Raw genomic sequence first — 18,670 nt, 5'->3', positions numbered from 1 at the left:
CAGAGCCCCCCCTCCCCCATCACCCGCTCGCTCCGCGCACCCGACGCCGAGGTTTCCCGAGGGGGGAGGCGGGCTCCTCGGCCCCCCCCCGCCCCCGCCCCTCGCGCTCGAAGCGCTCGGAGGTCTAAGACTCCACTCCTCTCCGTCAGGTGGAGCCGTGCGCTCCTCGCCGCCTCCCTCCTCCGCTCCCTCCTCGGCCGCGAACTGCGCGGAGGCACCTAACAGCGCCAGGAGGTTACCCAAGCCCGCGGAGGAGGTGAGGCCAAAAACCAGCCCGGGCGGAGGTGGCGGGGCCGCCGTCGGGGCTGGCGCCGGAGCCCGGCCGGCTGTGGGTCCTCCAGGTACCGCTGTGGTTCTCGCTGCCCCACGTGGTGGCTGCCGAAGATTGCCGTGGTTTTTCCGGCACTCGGGGTTGAAACGCCTCCCGGTCCTTTTAGAGACAGGCAGCTCACCACTTAATCCAAGCTTTTTTCCTTTCTGCCGGAGACCGGAGGCTGCGGGAGGGGGTAGAGGGGGTGGAGAAGGGAAGAGGCCCAGCTGGCGGGGGTGGGGGGTGGGATTGAGCCAGCTCCAGAGCCCTCGCCAGAGCCAGAGCCGGAGTCTAGAGGCCAGTCCCAAGGACCAGGGGGCAACCAGGTCCTTCCAACCTCGAACTTCCCCCACCCCTGTTCTGTCCCAGCGTGAGTGTGTGTGGTTTGTAGGCGCCTGGAGGTGCACCTGATTTTGGTGAATTGCACAGGTCATGACCCCGGCCTCCTGACCCTTGTTCCTAATGTTTCCTTTCTCAAAGGCGGAATTAAGCAAGTCTGGGCTCCAGGCCACTTAGGAATTAGCAGTCAGAATTAAACAACAGCTTAAAGGATAAATGTCAGTTAAAACATCAAATGTTGCTTTGTAAGGTGCAATCTACATTCCAATATTATTAGTCTTATTCAAGGCAAGGATGACTTGAGGAATGATTCCCAGACCTTAGATTTCTTCCCACCTCTTACAGATTCAACAGAAAGCTCCCACTAAAATTACAGCATATGAAAATATGTACCATATTTTCACCCTGGATATATCATTTGGCAGATGCTATTTAGAATTATTATTCATCTTTTGCATGTGATTCTGATGTGCCTCTTCTGTTCCATTGCATTGTCTGTTAGAGCAAGTCCCTGGACTAAAGCAGTGCTGACACTTTGCTCTGTACCTTATTTGCCAATTTAGTGATGGGGTGCCTCTTTGGGGTCCTCTTAGTTTCTGTTGCTCAGCATTTTCCCCAAGCTTGCTTACAAATTTCCCTTTGATATGTTTAACAGCCTCTAAGGGATGCAGTTAAATAAACTATTAAGTTAAGAATAGAAAAGTCAACAGAGCAGACACCTACTAATTTGTGGAGCTTTGATGTCAACTACCAGATGTCAGCAGCTACCAGCACACACTTCCACACGTGCCCCTACTTCCCTCTTTCTTGTTCATAAATATTAAGGGATGCGTTTTTTAAAGTTAAGATCCACATGGAAACTTGGAGTTGGAATGTGCCTTGTAATTAGCAAGGTCCCCCAAATATGTAATACTGGTGGAAGGAGGGTTTCCCAAAAGACCTCCCCAAGGTCCAGCGACTGATGAAAGTAATGATTGATTTTATAATTGCATGGCACAAATCCAGAGAGTATCTTTCATTTCCCTCTCCTCACTCATTACATCCCTTCCTTCTGCATAATGCTATGTATTTTTGTATGATATTTTGTAACTATCTTTATAGTTTGTATCTTATGTGTATACTCTTCTTCCACAGGAAACTATGAGTTCCTGAAGGTATGATCTGTGCCTGAGATTTTATTTCCCCCAATGCCCTGTCTATACCAGGCATATCTAAATGTCTATCAAGTAAATAGACCTAGATAAATTTGCTTTGATATCCTGGAGGCAATAGAGTTTGATTTCCGTGTGTGTTTCAGGACAGGCAAAAGTCCTGAAGGTTCTTAGGAGGCAGTTGCCTGTGACCTTGGCCTCTCCTTCGCAATAGGATTCACAGCACCTCTTGGAGAAAAGATACTCTCAGAGTGATGGAGCGCTGCTTAGAGGAGAGGCTCCAAATGCAAAGCCAGGCTGCTCCCCTATCCTTGGTAGGAAATGCATAAATCTGAATAACAATAATGAATGATCATGTGTCACAAATCTACCTGTTTTCCCTCTGGTTCCTTCATTTTGTTTTCTGGGAGTATCACAAAGGGAAACCGAGGTGCCAGCGTTCCCATTTTATTACCTATCCCCCCTGCCAGGAAAGTCTCAAAAATGCAAAGCATGCTTATCTCTTACTCAACTCCAAGAGAGACTCCTACTGCACACATTGGCCAAGTCCTTCCACGGAAAAGATGCACCCCCCCACTTCCTTTGCCCCATCCAGCCCAATTTCTAGTCTCCCCCCCCTTTGCACCCCCCCCGCGCCGCCCCGCAAAGGCAGGGCACACATATTTTAAATATGGGGACATGCATATAGCCATCCTTAACTTCACTCCTTTAAACATTATGTCCTGTGGAGGAAAAGTCACAGCTTCGCTCCCGGTTCGAGGTACCTTTTGGTCAACAATGGTGACAAACGCTGGCTTTCCCCCTGTGTAGGGGGGAAAAAAGAAGGAAAGAAAGAACAGAGCCTCTTCTCCTCCCCACCACCCTCCGTTTTGCATAGATCGCCTTTTTCCGAGTGTTTCCTCTTTAATTACGACCTGTTTCCCCTCCCTCTCCCCCCGCCCCAGCTTCAGTGAAAGGAGCCCTTCTGTCACTCGTCACTCGCTCCCTGGCTCGCTCGCGCGCTGGCTGTGGGAGGAGCCGCCGGAGGAAGCTGTGTGCCTGGGATGCCGAGCGCCAGAGGATGGATCTGCTCCGAGAGGGCACGTCGCTGACGATCCCGGCTTCCCGAGGCGGCTAGAAACAGGCAACTTGCCTCGGCTGGCTGCTGACCGCACGAGGCCAGGAGCCCGAGGCCGCCCGGAGGGACCGACGGACAGACACATGGTCGGCGCGAACCCGGGAGGACCGCGGCGGAGGCTGAGCACCGCGAGCCGCCGAGCAGGAGAAACTCAGGGCGAAGCCAAGTTGCCCCGCCGGCTTCCCCTCGCCGCGCGGAGGAATGAGACCTTTCCAGCTCGACCTGCTCTTCGTCTGCTTCTTCCTTTTCAGCCAAGGTAGGACCCATGCGCCGCTGGAGTTGCAAAGAAAGTCGGCTGGGTTGTCAGGGCGCGGGAGGCTGCGGGCAGGAATGTGGGCAGGCTTCGCAAACTCGAACTGATGGATGCGGCTCCCGGTGCCCGGCCGAGATGCACTGGCATTGCCTCTTTGCCTTCGAAAAATGCAACAAAATGGTACTGTTTATTTTCCTTCGGAAGGAAGGGATACAGGCGGGGAGGGTGACTTTCTCCCCTGACTTGTCAACATCCAGCTCAAACTCTCCAATGCAAATGAGTTCTTTATGCTCCCTGTATGTTAATTAGGCAGCATCTATGGGGCTGTGCGGCTCTGAACTTCTGGGCGCCTCTTCTCCTTCAGACACAGGTTGGAGAAGGAAGGAGAGGGTAGGGAAGGAGAGCTTTGTTTAGGTGGATATTTCAGCTGGAGTAAGGTCTGGCTTGCAAGGGTATATTGGGAAGGGAACGCGTGCAGGGGGAGGGGGGCCGGCTGCAAAACCCGAATGGTTGGAGGGGGTGATTTGCAGTGGTTGGGAAAAGCTTCTAGAGAGTTTCATTGAATGTAATCTGAATACGGCTGAATTCAGAGACCTACACAAGCACTAGATTTCAGGGTACGAAATGAAATTCCGCCCCTGCTGCTGATTGCTTCCTTTCTGCAGCATAGCAGGGGCAGAGAAACTGGTGGACTTTCCGGAAAAAGAACTTTGCCACCTGCGGCTCCCTGCCCCTGGGCAGTGGGGCAGGTGGGAGTGTGTGTGTGGGGGAGCAATACAGGAGAAGGGCAGTGGGTGCCTGCTTGGCCAGTGGCCTCCAGAGTCACCTGTGGAATTGAGTTTGAGGGGTAAGTCGGCCCAGTCTGCTAGCTCCTTTGCCCTCTTTTGAAATGCCGGTGCTGTCTCTGCCATCTGAGGCAGCATTTGTGCCAGCCAGCACAGCTCCGAGAGGAACAGGACTCTCTCAGAAAAAATCCATAACAGAGCACGTCCATCTGTTGACGAAATGAAGGGTAAAAGTTTTCGAGAAAGCAGAGCCCCGCCATGGGTGGCTGGCTTTGCAAGCAAACAGCAGGTCTGCCTTTCTTCCCTCCCCATCAGGAGAAGCCAGATGAAAGCAGAAACCCACGCCTCCTTCCCCAGCACTTCCACAGGTACTTGTGGTCACTGCAGGTTTTCCCCTTGTCAAACTTTGTTTATGACTGACCACCCTGGTTAAACCTAGGGCAGGGGGGTTGACTCTGTGTGTACCCCTGCTTGTATATCATTATAATGTACACACACACTCACACTCATGTATTCCTGTCGTTGTGTGCCTCTGACCAGGGCTCCCTACAGCAGCAGGAAGATAAATTGCCTTCCCCAGACTTTTCGGGCTGAATGAATAAGAACTATCTCAGAACATCAGTATAGAAACACCTGGCTTCGATTGCCATTTGGTGAGATGACCCCCTTTCTTGGATGCGTGTGGGTACACACACACAACAACACGCATGCTGCCCACTTTCACTCAGGAAGTTACATGCAGAACCCCTAGAGGATCCAACCATTCCCCCCTACACCCAAGTTCATAGCATGAATGCACATCTAACTCCGTCATTTGTATTCTTAGAAGCTTGAGCTGAGACGTCTCTGGAAGCCTATAGGTGTCTGAGTGCGTCTTCTACCTTGCTTATTCCTTTCTCAGGACAGAGCTGTCTGTCTCTTGATATCTCTGATGACTCTTTCAGTATTTACCTATGAAGGTTAAAGGCTCTGTGTCTTCTCCCCTTAGCCCTGAGGGCACTGGGAAGAAACCACAGCATCGGGCAGTTCGTAGTTCTTTGTTTTTCTTGAGTGTTCTGAGCTCGGCCAGCTCTGCCCAGCCTACCAGATGGCAGAGGCATAGTCCACGGGCATCCAAAACAGGTCTAAGGAAAGACAAGGCGATCAAAGTGGATGTTGCCAATCAGAATGCCCTCTCTCACTGGACATCGCAGGGTGGGTTCCTTCAACAGACAATGTCTGGCTATGGGAATGAAAGGTCAAGGAGGGCAATAGTCAATGGACTTCAGTGGGATAGGGTATCTTTTGACTTGATCCATGGGCTTTTATTTGACTGTGGTTGTGGTGTTGAGTGTTGTGAATCCCCCAGAGGATTTTTCTCTTTTTTTTTGACCCTCTACACATATATGCTTAAATTGTGTACTGTTCCCCATGTCTGCCTGGGGCCGTATGTTGATCAGGTAGAGCGTACCCACTTTCAGCAGGTCATGAGAGGACTCACCCATAGGCTCAAGGTGGCACCTGCTCTCATCCCCTGACTGTGATTGCTCCTGACACTCCCACAGGGCCACCCGTCTGAGCTCACCTCCTTGTGCCCTTCCTCCTGAGATGCTTTCCAAGGAAATGTGCAGAGACCCAGGGGTGGCCCTCCACCGGGACAAAACAAATGCCCAGGGTTCTCGGTAGGGCCTTCTCTGGCCCTCTGGTGACACATCGATCTGCCACCCAATGCGTCTCACGTTGGGAAGCCTGCGCGTCCCTTTCGAAGTTGCTGGGAACACAATTCTCATGCTTTCCATGCAGAGAGAGTGTGCCAGTCCACGCTCTGAGGACTGGGAAAGCAAAACATTTAGGTAAATTCTTAAAGCCATTTCAGTCATCCTTTCTTTTCTCATTTGTCAAATATTGATTCACCTGTACTTTTTTTCATAACCTTTTAGAGAGTGAAGTTAAGGTATAATTAATTCATATTGGTGATATGCTGTATCCCTAATCTTTTAAAGTTTGGGCTTTTTGTAGAGATTAAGGTTAAATATTCATTCTTAAGGTGGCAGTGGAAAGGCCAAATGTCATCCCTCTGTCCCCGCCCCAGCCGATGTCCCTGGGCCTGGCTCTCCACAAGGAAGCAGCGAGCTGCCAGCGCACAGTTCGTGGGTCTCTCTGGTGCTGGGGCTGCCCTCCTTCAGCTGTCAGGACCGCATGCTCTGTACGGAGAGGGAGGATGTCACAGCACAATTTGCCTCCTGCAGAGAAGAAGCATGTTCTGCCCCTGGGTGAAAAGGAATCGATTCTCTTGTCATCCATACACTTAGAACTTGCTAGATTTTTTTTTCCCTTTATCATTTCAGTTTGCCCACAATGGTCTTTTTCAGAGCCCTCCCTCATCTTCAAGACCTGTCTTATCCAACGTGCCCATCCATGTTTTAAGGGGCTTTGGAGGGATCGCGTCCTGGCAGGGACAGGCTAGCAGTGATGCCCTGCTTCCTGTCAGAGCTTGGGTTCTGGGACAATTCAGGGAATGTGCCGTGGGACAAATGGCACCTCTGACTTCAGCCACTCCCAGGGAGGGTGTCCTCTTTCCTACTGCCAGCATCTTGCCCTGGTATCCCAGAGTGTCCTGTCCCACCTAGTAATTTTGTGGGTCTGAAAGGTCCATTTCTGCTGAGTCCAGCCCTCTCTCTGGCTTGACGTGCGCCATGCTGCTCTGAATGTGTTGGGGCGACTGAAAACTTGCATTGCCCTGTCAGTGGCATCCCCCGAGTTGAGCTGAGGATTAATCCCGAGTTTCCTCTCCCTGTTGGGAAGAATCTAAGCCACTCGCTTTCCTGACTGACTGGCAGGAATTACCAAAAGGGGCTGTCACATGGCCATGGGGAGTGGGGTGGACAGAGGTGTGTGGTGACTTGAATCCCCAAGGGAGTAGAAGAGTATCACGCAGAGGGAGGGTAAAACAGAGTGTGAGTGGAGTGAGGGGAGGTGGTGGGGGAGGGGAGCCACAGGGGCGGCTGGAAGCATGGAAAGGCAGGAGAAAGGGCTAGAAGGTTAACGTGCATGAAGTTCCCTTGGGGGAGGAAAAGCAATTGAACATATGAGAGGCAGCCAAAAGGATGGGCAGGATCCTAGGGGCAGTTAGAAAAGGAAACTGGGAGTGAACAGCAACTTGGGAAGCATTTACCCTCACCCAGAAATGACTTAGAACAAAAGATGGAGCGAGTAATGAGTGTGGTGCTTCGCCCCCCACAACCACCCGCGCCTCCCCGCTACTGTTCCCATGTCTTGGCTGAAGGAGGAAAAATTGCTTCTGCTTCTTTTGTCCCAGAAGGTCCATGCACAGCTGCCAAGGGTGTGGGGCCCCTTCTTTCACAGATCTTCTGGGCAAGGGGAACTGGGACATGTCTGTTGGACACAGGGTGGGCACAGTGTCTGCTGCCCAGCAGGGAGCTCTCGGTTGCCAGCCAGACCTATTGAGGGAGGAGGAGAAAGGTCCCCGGGGGAGAGGGGTGCAGGGTGGGGTCGGTGCCTCCCTCCTGCACTTAGAGGATCCCATGGGGGCCTCCCTCTGGGGTTACAAAGGAAGATCTGGCTTGGAACATGGCAGCAGGGAGCTAGGCATGGTACCAAGGAGCAGCTCTGCCTGGGGCGCCTGTGTTGGTAGGAGCCAGGGCCAGCAGGAGACCGGGTGGAGCAGGGCATCAGGCCTGAAGATGCAATTTTTCTTTTTTGTTCAGCCCAGTGGGGGTGACTTAGGCGGCATTATATTGCAGACCCAAAAAAGCACATGAATAATCCCGAGTGAATTCAAGAGATTTCAATAGCAAAATAATAACAATACTAATGATTCCTTTGATTTGCAGAGTACTTTTCTTCCAAGGAGATAAAAAGATAAACTGTTTTGGAAACATGAACGAGGAAAAGAAAATTGCCTGTGATGGGGGATTGGGGAGGAGGGCCAGGAGCCTTCATTTTAGGGTCTCCATATACATGGAGGTGCCGGGAGCGGGGGCGTTACATAGGCTTCAGCATCATTTTCCAGCTACAGTCCTTATACATGTAAGATGGCTTTTAAGATGTCAACCTTGAGATGACTTTTAGGTGAAAAGCCAGTGCAGACCTTTTCGGTCAGGGTCAACCTAGAAGCAGAGGGGCATGGAATTCCTCCCGCCCTGCCCTGGCCCCCCCCTGGGAATAGGGATGTTCTAATTCAGCAGTGGACAAGGTCAGTAAGACCAGGAATGTGCTGGAATCCACACTTGGACTCTCACCACTGTAGCAACCCCAACTTTAATGATGATTCTCATAGCAGAGTGATTGAGCCCAGTCTTCCCTCAAGGTCAGTGGACACCGCAGCCTTCATGAGAGTCACCCCAGCCTTCATGGTGGGGTCTCCCCAGCCTTCTTGGGAGTCACCCCAGCCTTCATGGTGGGGGTCTCCCCAGCCTTCATGGTGCCGGATCTAGCTGGGACTGCTGTCCTGGGGGTGTCTGGGCCTGCGGGTTTCTTATCACATCACTGCTTTCCACAAGCGAGTGAGGAGCAAAGCCTCTAGCACCCTGTGCCAGGTTGAGATAGCTTCACCCGGGGTTCCAAAGAGAGTGGGGTTTTATTTCCAGTTAGGGGAACAATGCACAGGTCCTGCATGGAGACAGTACGGCTCTGTATGCCATCATGTGTCACTTTCTTTTCCCCGGGGAAAGCCAGACTCTACCCAGTCAGGTGAGCCCCATCAACTCAGAATAGAGATGCCTTGCAGATGGTCGGAATGCTTCTGTCACGTCCCCGCAGAGAATGCTCTGTCCTGCTCTCCGCGAGCTTGAGGCATAAACAGAACCCACCCTGTTGCTGTAGAATCGGGCTCTCCACCAGCACACTTAACATTAACTTTCATTAACTTTGTACTTCAAACCCACTGACAGAGCCGGAGCTCACACCTGCCCCCCCCCCCCCCACACCTTTCTCTCCTTTCTCATTGGTAAAAATGAGTATTCTGGCTGTATACTTCTAGAAGTCAGTAAATGTCAATATTAGATAAGTGTTTCCTTTATATCACTGCAATTTAGCATAAGCTGCTTGGAAACAAATGTCTTCCGTAGGCATACAATGTTTCCGTGAGTGCACAGTCAATACCACTATGTGGATTAAATAAATGTCAGCTTTCCCCTGGTACATTGGTAACAAGTTAAAGCCATGGAAAGAGTGGGCAGCGGTGAGTGACACCTGCTCCTTGCAGGGTTATTGTGTTGCAGCCCTGGCTGGGGCAGGGAGGGTGGAGACAGACCCTCATCCATCCGCTGGCTGGAAATTCAGTCGAGGAGGTACCAAAAGTAGATACCTCATGCTTTGGGTGGGGGGGGGTCCTGGCTGTCTGGAAGCCTTACCGTGCCCACTCTGAACCTACCCCCATCTGTGACCCCAACTCCACACACCCAAACACACACATGCACACACAAACACACACACACTTCTTGCTAAACTGTAGTGATGTCGGATCTTAGAACACATCAGCCATTTCACTCCAATGGAAGTGAGCTCCCCCTCTGATCTTGTACCTGGTGTTGGTGTCCTCATGGGCAGGTGAAGGAGATTCATCTGAGGTCATGTTCTGATGGCTAAAACTCCCACTGCCCTGGCCTGCCTTTGCCAGTGGTAAAAGGAGGAGTGCCCTCAGGCTGGTTTATCCAAGTGGTCTGCTTACTTGGCCTGTGTTCACCGGAAATGCTGCAAGTTCACGTTCTTTCTAAATGTGCCTAGAAGATAGGAATTGGAAAATCGGACCCTGCCCATTGCAGCAGTGACAGCCAAATATTTTTGCCCATACATACGCTTCCCCAGGGGCTCCCTAGGGCCTGAGTCCCAGAGGCCTGCATTTATGACTCCCTCCTTGTAATCAAGCAGCATTGGATGACACCAGAGCTCAGCCCTTGGCCACTTGGCCAGCCCCCCCTGGGGGCCTCTTCTGTGGTGGGCACTGTGCCAGGAGCTTTTGATGTTAAGATGACTGAGGCCAGGTTTCTGCTCCAGGGGAGCTCTCTGGCTCATCAAGGAGCAAACACCTGGCCTCCTGGTGATACAGGAGGCTCCTAGCAGGCAGAGTCTTCCAAGAGCATTAGGAGTGGCTGGAAGCATCAAGAAAGGTTGTGTAGGAGTGCATGGCGTGGCTCAGCAGCTGCAGCTCTGATTTGACCCCTAGCCTGGGAACTTCCACATGCCTCGGGTGCAGCCCTAAAAAGTAAAAAAAAAAAAAAAAAAAAAAAAAAAGAAGGTTGCTCAGAGGAGGTGACTTGATCATAAAAGATGTCTGGAATTTTCCCAGTGACACAGAGAAAGAGGGTCCCAGGCGGTACCTCAGAATGTGTGTGCGCAGGCCAGAAGGCAGGCCAGAATGTGACGTTCAGAAGCACTGATGTGTGTGAGGGCTGGAGTGGGGTGGGGGGGTTAGGAGAGGAAGCTTGGGAATGGCCATGAATACCATGCTAATATTTTGAGGGTGGACTGTCAGCATTAAGTCTCTTCTTTAGAAACATCCTCAGTGGCTTATAGGTCTGTAATTCTCTCTGTACCATGGGTTCCATGGACTGCCCCCCTCCCCCTAAAAAAGTATCCCATGTTATTTATTCTTGGTATGCATTGTGTTTCACCTGGGGCTTTAAAAATGTAAAATTGGGAGTTCCCATCGTGGCTCAGTGGAAACAAATCTGACTAGCATCCATGAGGACACAGGTTCAGTCCTTGGCCTTGCTCAGTGGGTTAAGCATCTGGTGTTGCTGTGAGCTGTCATGTAGGGCAAAGATGCAGCTTGGATCCTGCATTGCTGTGGCTGTGGTGTAGGTTGGCAGCTACAGCTCTGATTCGACCCCTAGCCTGGGAACCTCCATATGCCGTGGGTGTGGACCTAAAAAAAAAAAAAAACACGAAAAAAATGTAAAATTGAATGGAAAGATACTGACTCGTCTTCCTTCCTAGTAGTGGGTAAAGGGATGAGAAAGTGAACAGGAGAATAAGTGGGAAGGAATGGCCTTAACAGGTGGTCTAGATTGCAGAGACGGGTCATACATAGGTGGATGCATACTTAAAAGAGTGATGTGTTGCATAAAGAATGTGAAAGGACCACTTAGAACACATAAGCAGGGGCAGCTGAGGACACACGGGACTGTTCATGGGATGTTTCTGGGGTCCCTGGAAGGCTGGGCAGTGACGGAGGCATTGAGGACAAATGGTAAACCAGAAAGGAGACCAGGACAAGGAGGAGACGAGCAAGATGTACCTAGGGACATCTTGCTGCTGACATCTTTCCTGTTCTCAAGAGGAAGCTAAGCTATGCCTGCTGTGGAGGAAACAAGGTTCCAAGCTAAATGACTCTAGTCAGATGTTAGAAATGCTTACAAGTGTCCAGCACCAAGTAACCTTTCATTCAGGAGTAAAGGTCACCAGCGGATCACCCACGTGCTCCATGCTCTGGCCTGTTCTCTTCGGGAAATGGTGGGGCTGGCAGGGCAAGCTCGAGAGGGAAGCCAAGCCCTCCACTGTTGTGCAGGAAGCAGACAGGGACATCTCTGAGGCAGCTGACATCTAATCCTAGTGTCTGAGGCTGGCCCAGTGAGCAGCCTCCCAGGAAAGGCTAAGAGTGGAATTTTTTCCATCAGGAAAGAAAGAGTTAATTCCCAAGAAGTTCACTGGCGAGGAGACTAGACGACATTGGAATTCTCTCCGAGAGTTCCTAAATGTTACCTATTAACCCCAAGCTCTTTATTTTGGACTGTACATTCTCCCACCATCTAGAAGGTAGATGGTGTGTTAGGGAGCTCTTTGTCCAGCGCATTTTTCTTGTAGGTGCCAGATGGATTCTTCTGGTGGGTGGTGGTGCTGGTGATGGCGATAATTACAGGAGCAGGATGATTATGATGACATTTGTGTAAAGCTTCACACGTGGCAGATGGCCTTCCACAAGCACTACTTCATTTCATCACCATGATCGCAGTGAGAGGCGACTGTTGTCACTGTCATGCCCCCAGAAAGGCCATGTTGCCTGACCGAACACACTCCCCATCAGGTTCACTGTTATGTCCCTCGGTGCTTCTCACGATGCTGGCAGATCCAAGTCAGCCACACTGCAAAATGCATGGGAGGAGCCTGAGCTGTGGCCTAGGATGAGCCATGTTCTTAGAGCTTGTGGGGACCTCAGAGTCTAGGCACAGAAGGGGGTTTTAGGGCTTCCCTGTGAAAACTGGGGAGCTGACCTTTGAACCGTGACCCTGCATTATAACACGCTTTTTTGACTCCAGCTCTTTCTGAGTTGGTCCCTTCATCCATCTGGCATTCAGCTTTACCTTGAGGGCCTGAGGCTTCTGGGCCCCTCCCACCTGGGGAAATAACAGGCCAGCCTTTTGAGCTGAATAGCAATCAAGGAGATGATGCTGGGGTAGCTTCCTTTGTGGCTGTTCCGATCAACAACAAACAAACAAGAAACCCTAGACAGGAACTTTTATTAACTAACTGGTTAAAATATCCATTTCTTTCACCCCCCTGGTGCCTAGGACACTCTTCGTCACATAGGAGGCCATGAATAAATATCAAAATGCTGGAATGACATGTGAGGGACAGTGAAAGACAGACAGGAAAGCTGTGCCTCTGACACCCCAGATCACCTCGCACCAAAGGCTGAGAGGCCCCTGGAGGAGTTCAGAGGAAAGACCCCGACTATTTAAAGTGTGGTCTTGCCCTGTAGGAAGCTGTTCCTCTCCGAGTAAGGCCTTGAATGACCACCAACTCACCAGGAACACTGCCAAGAGAAACATCCTCTGGTGAGCCACCCATTCCTCCCAAGATACAGTAGGGCCCTTCTGTTCTCTAATGTGTGTCAGTTCCCATCTCTGTCAGTCACCTGCACATGTCACAGGTGACTCGCTCTGGTGCAGTGTGACAGGCCACCTGTCACCCTTGGCGATGCTTGGAGCTATGACAGCTTCAGAGTGACATTGAGCTGGGGTGGCTCATCATGTAGGCGTTCTGGGGACAGAAACTTAGAGCTCTCTCCTGGAGACCCATTCTGATGCTGCACAAAGAGCGACTGCCATCCTTCCCTGCCTCACTGTCCTTGTCACACAGAGAGAGGGCAGCTGCCCATTAATCTCCCTGTGGCTTTGTTTTCCATGTCCTAGGACCCGTACTTTTCTGCCCTCGCTTAAGGATGCTGGGGTCTACCCACATTCACAGGGAGTTACATTTCTTTGGGGTGCTGGACTCTTAAGCCTCCTTCTTACATGGACGCTGCACCTGTGTGATGGGGCCTGGGGAGAGGGCGCTTGTGTTTGTCTCGGGACCCCATGGGTCAAGATCTGGCAGAAGGTTTTGGGGATCTGAAACCAAGTGAGCCCTGCAGTTCCTACATCTGCCTGATGGTGGCAGCAGCAGCGCTTGCAAAGCTGGAGAGTGAGCTGAGAGCAGGAGGCTGGGGGGCGGCCCCTCAGTACCAGGAAGAGAGCGGGGCTCCCTGGTCAGGAGGCCTGGGCCCTTCTCTGCCCTGGGCAGCAGGAGCTGGGGATGCTGAGCGTGAGCAGAGGGCATGGAGGAGAGGAGCAGACTTTCCGGATGGCAGCAGCTCCCCGAGGAGTCTCGCTTCCTTTCTCCCCTTTCCGAGGGCTGTCAGGGCAGAGGGTTAAGGGGGATGCCTGTGCAGAGTGGCAGGAGGCAGGTGGGCGCAATTAAAAATGCTCGAGAGCCTGAGAAGAGCTACAAGGAGAGAGAGTGAAAGAGCTCTCAGCTAGAGCGTCCGGCTCTGCGACGAGGTCTGTCCTGTGGATGATGGATGGGTTAGTCCTCCCAGGAGGGTGGCTGGCAGCCTGGAGCTCCACTGCTCCCTGGGAGCCCACTCCTGGGCCTGGGCCCACAGCCCCTCCCAGGCGTTTGCCCCTTTAATGATCCGGGAGCCAATATTTCTGTGGCTGCTCCCCTCTCCTGCTGAACAAGCCAAACAAACATGCTAAAATTAGTCCTCATTATTCCTGATCTCCTGGGCAGGCTCAAGAGGAGCTACTCTGTTTTCACCTCTGGACAGAAACAGGCACCATTAAAAATTTGCCATGAGCCGTGACTATTTGTTTGAAATTGTCTCTTCTGCGCATGGTCACCAGATCCTGATATGGGCACTGGTGGCCGATGCCCTGCATTCTGTTGGAGGGAAGTGGAGGTGTCCTCTTGGCTCCAAAAACCCCTTCCCTCTTCCTTTATCTTCTGGGGGAGGCAGATCACCTTTGTGAGAATTACAAGCCAGATGGATGGAAGGCCCAGGGTCGATCCGTGTGCAGCATAAATTAAGATAGCAGGACACAGGATGAAGGAAGGGTGGGCTATCGTTGGAGCAGCCCTCTCCTGTCTTTGTTGCGTGGCCTGAGGGGCTAGTAGGACTGCATATTGATGCTGCCTGAAGTCATCAGACATTGTGTGACTGTCCTTTAGGTTTTGGTCGCCAGTGGGATTTTAGATGAGATTTGTTCAAACACGAGCAGCCTCCCACACCTGACTCCCCACCACAGTTCCTTGCTGCTTTCTCAGAAGTGAGGAGAGCTGCCTTCTGCCTGGTCTTCACAGTCTGTCTTCCTGGGGGTGGGGGAGGGCACAGTGGGGTGAGGGAGAGGGGAGAAGGCTCTGTGCATCCTGCTAACAGTTCCCCTGGCCAGTGGCAGGTGATAGCCTGTACATTCTCATGTCAGGGAAGAAAACTTTTGGCATAAGGTTTGCAAAACCGTATTTGAAACTGCAGATTTGATGCAAACATGGGTCAGAGAGGAAGAATAGAGCTGTTTAATTTAAGCATTTGCTAAAAGCAATAGCCATCTCTCTCTTCCTCACATAAAAAGATGTTAGAGCGAAGCGGTGTGTGCCCGTGGTCCCCTGCCTTCTTGGCTCCCTCATTTGACCATCACCCCTCCTTTTACAAACACAACCGTCTTTCTGGGACACTTTTGTAGAGAGGGGAAGTGATGAAAACAGAAGAGGAGCAAAACCTATCATAGTCTCAATGCATTTCTCTATTACTAACCCCTGTGGTTGCTGAGCTGGAACCAGCCATAGGGAGGTGCTATTGAGGCCCATGGCCAGGTTCTTTTCTGAGCCTGCCTGCCTTTTCCTACTTAGTCCTCAGAGCAACCTGATAAAGCTGGGATGGACATACCCATTTGCAGATGAAAACTACTGAGGCTTAGGTTCCATAACTTGCCCAAAGGTTGAACCACTGATAAGCATAGAACTGCCATGTGTACACTCAGATTTAAGACCCGGATCTCTTGCCTCCCATCCCTTCAGGAGGAATTCTGGTCCCACTGGTCCCTTGTAAGCCACAGAAACCCCTGGCCTCGCCTGTGGGCTTCCTCTTTCCTAACTTGTAGGGCTTGGGATGAAGAGCTGATAAAAATGGAAGAAATCGCCTCTTAATACAAAAGCACAAGTAAGAATTTGAGAAGCTTTGCTGCTCTTTACCTCCACAGCCCAGCTCCAGTTCAGCTTAAAATCTTGGAAGCCAAGTGCTGATTTCTTAACAGGAATTCATCACTATCTAACTTTCCTTCAGTGGATTAAAAAAAAAAAAAAAAAAAAGGGTTAAACCCATTCTGCCTAAAGAGAGGTCCGCCTGTTGTTAGCCGTGTGCTGTAAGAACAGAGCTGCTCTGCACGAAAAGGCACTAGGACATCAAAACCCTCCTTTTCATCAAGTCTGGAAGTGTAAAAATGTCAGAAGACCACATGGTTCTGAAATGATCAATACTGGTCGTTAGGAAGAAATAGAAAGGACTCTTGGAAAGCAGGGGTGTCTGGATGCCATTCAGCCTTGAACATTCCTCCCTTTAGCTCCAGCAGGCACATCTCACCTTGTGCCAGAAGTCATTTCTGAAGATGGCGTCTGTCTACCGATGCCCTGCCCCAAATCACAACATTGGTTTAAGAGAGACCCTGTGGATAAACCAGCAAAACATGAAAGTTCTTTGAAGTTTTCCAAGTGCCTTTAGATTGAATCTGAGGAGGGCAGAAGAAGGATGCTGGGCAGGTAGATCTCCACACGAAAGGCAGAAGCCTCCTTCTCATTCCACGTGTGAAGGGGAGCACACGGATCACATGGCAGTGCGTGGTCAGCCATTGCCAGGGCACCAAAGGCACACGGATGCCCTTTTTTCTGGGCATGAGCTTTGCTTTGGGTTTTCTCTTCATCAAATCAGGGCAGAGGTACTCACAGGTGGAAATCCATGCTTTATAAGACAAAAGCAGCTGAAGGCTGAGCTGATCAGAATCAAGAAATACCATCCAGGAGTTCCTGTTGTGGCACAGCGGAAATGAATCCAACTAGGAACCATGAGGTTTCGGGTTCAATTCCTGGCCTTGCTCAGCGGTTTAAGGATCTGGCGTTGCTGTGAGCTGTGGTGTAGGTCGCAGATGCAGCTCAGATCCTGCATTGCTGTGGCTGTGGCGTAGGCCGGCAGCTGTTGCTCCTGTTCGACCCCTAGCCTGGGAACCTCCATATGTGAGGGTGTGGCCCTAAAAAGAAAAGAAGAAAAAAAGAAAAAAAATACCATCCAGAGAAACAGACTACTTTCTTCCCCTGTTCTCCTGCGAACAAAATAGGGACTCTATGTTCCCCTCTCATCATCAGCAGATACTTATTTTCTAAGGTCCATACCACCAAATTCTTGCTGGGGAAAGTAAAACTATAGCCACTGCTGCATTTTAAGTGAATTTGTCTTAGTCTTAGTTTTATGTTGTCTTCCTTCAGTGGTTACCCTGGCAGGACAGGATGTTTACATCTTTCTTAAGGGCTGTTGCAACCATAGGAGCTACAAAAAGTACTTTCACATCCGAATATGAGTATTCTTTACACCAAACAGTTTTTTGTTATTGTCATTTTTTGGTCTTTTTAGGGCCACACCCACTGTATATTGAAGTCCCCTGGCTAGGGGTTGAATGGGAGCTGTAGCTGCCAGCCTACGCCACAGCCACAGCAATGTGGGATCCGAGCCAAGCCTGCAACCTACACCATAGGTCACAGCAACGCCAGATCCTTAACCCACTGAGCCTGGCCTTGGATTGAACCCGCATCCTCGTGGATACTGGTTGGGTTTGTTATCACTGAGCCACAACGGGAACTCCTACACCAAACAGTTTTGCTGCTTTTGTTGAATAGGACGCAGAGTATTTGAATGTCCAGCAGGCACCAGTGTGTGGGACGTGGAGATCGCAGCTTTCCTCCCAGTAAATACTGAGATGCTTTAAAAGAACAAGTTAGTGTGTGCTTGTTCTTAAGAGGAAAACAAGCTTCTGGTGGTGCATTTTCTAGCCTAGGAATCCCCTCTGCCCCCAAGGCCCGCCTCACCTCTGCGAGAATACTGCTTGTATTAACTCAGGCTATACCAGGGTCTTGAGCGCAATTTTTAACCAGAGGAGGTGAGGTGACGCATGGGAGCTGCCTCTAGGCGTTTTTACATCACGTTAACTCAGGATGACTTACACACTGAGAATGGACCCAGGAGCCCATTCTGAGCTAAGAAACCAGACAAGCGCTAAGGCCAGGAACGTACAATTTAGAACACAGAGGCTTTGCCCACCTGTCACTGAGAGGAGCTCTGAAACCTGCTCCTTTGCATGTGCCTCTCAGCTCTGTCGCCTCGGGGAGCCCAGGAAAGCCATGGAATCGTCTGTGCTGACAGGAGAGAAGGTAGCTCAGGATGGCCATAGATTTTCTTCCACCTGCACTGTGGAATGTTTACTTAAGCCAAGGCCGTACACCAGAGAGACTCATGTCCATAAAGGATGGATTTTCTGTTTCATCCGGTGAAAAGATTCCGCTTGAATATAATAATGCACCCCGAGAGTTCTTGTTCTGTTTTCTAAAAAATCTTCAAGGTCAATACAACCACAGACATGGATATTTGCTTCATGGTGAACTGGGATCTGCTAGCTGCTTACTGTCATTTTATTTTTCAATTCATAAAAAATGATGTTCTCATCAGTAGGCCTCTGGGCCTCTTTCTTCAACCCAGATCACCAGTAGGAAACCAAAGGCAGGAGCTGACGCACACGGTGATGGGAGGCGAGGGAGAGGTGGGGCCGGTGCCAGATTTGAAGGCACACTCATCCCCCCCCCACCCCCACCCTCAGGGGCTGCTGTGCATGCATTGCGCACATTTCCAGACGTCTGAATCACAACGTGGTGATAGGAGAGAGGAAGGAGGAGGGAGACGCAGGTGTGTGGCTGTCAGACTCAAGAGGAGACAGATGGACAAAGATTGAGCCAGCCGAGGTGTCTGGGGGAGATAGTCTCTCACAGAGTGTAAGACTGTAGGATTCAAAAGAACAGTTTTGGAGTTCCCATCATGGCTCAGTGGTTAACGAATCTGACTAGGAACCATGAGGATGCTGGTTTGATCCCTGGCCTCGCTCAGTGGGTTAAGGATTCGGCGTTGCCGTGAGCTGTGGTGTAGGTCATAGATGCGGCTCGGATCTGGTGTTGCTGTGGCTGTGGCGTAGGCCTGTGGCTATAGTTCCGATTGGACCCCTAGCCTGGGAACCTCCATGTGCCAAGGGTACGGCCCTAGAAAAGACAAAAAAAAAAAAAAAAAAAGAGGACAATGAATCCAAGTCGTGTGACGTGACCTCCCTCAGGCCACACAAGTAGTTGGTGTGAAAGTGAAGGTGGATACCCCGGAGTTCCAGATGCAAGCCCAGGGGTTCTGTGGTACCCATTCCTCCCACCTCC

General features: G+C 51.0%; 1 protein-coding gene across 4 annotated transcripts in view; it reads left to right on the top strand.

Annotated features, from left to right (window-relative positions):
* The window catches only part of KIRREL3 (kin of IRRE like 3 (Drosophila)), a 572,756-nt gene continuing 554,194 nt past the window's right edge, over positions 109 to 18,670 (top strand). For all 4 annotated transcript variants that reach the window (XM_021063119.1, XM_021063117.1, XM_021063118.1 and 1 more), the window contains exons 1-2: positions 109 to 256; positions 2,745 to 3,173. In XM_021063119.1, the coding sequence (XP_020918778.1) occupies positions 3,119 to 3,173 (55 nt within the window). In that variant the 5' untranslated portion in view covers positions 109 to 256; positions 2,745 to 3,118. The remainder of the gene's footprint in view (positions 257 to 2,744; positions 3,174 to 18,670) is intronic.

Source organism: Sus scrofa, chromosome 9 (assembly GCF_000003025.6).
Source record: "Sus scrofa isolate TJ Tabasco breed Duroc chromosome 9, Sscrofa11.1, whole genome shotgun sequence".
Lineage (NCBI taxonomy): Eukaryota > Metazoa > Chordata > Mammalia > Artiodactyla > Suidae > Sus > Sus scrofa.
The sequence above is the reverse complement of the archived record's forward strand: the minus strand, read 5'-3'. Positions and strand labels throughout refer to the sequence as shown.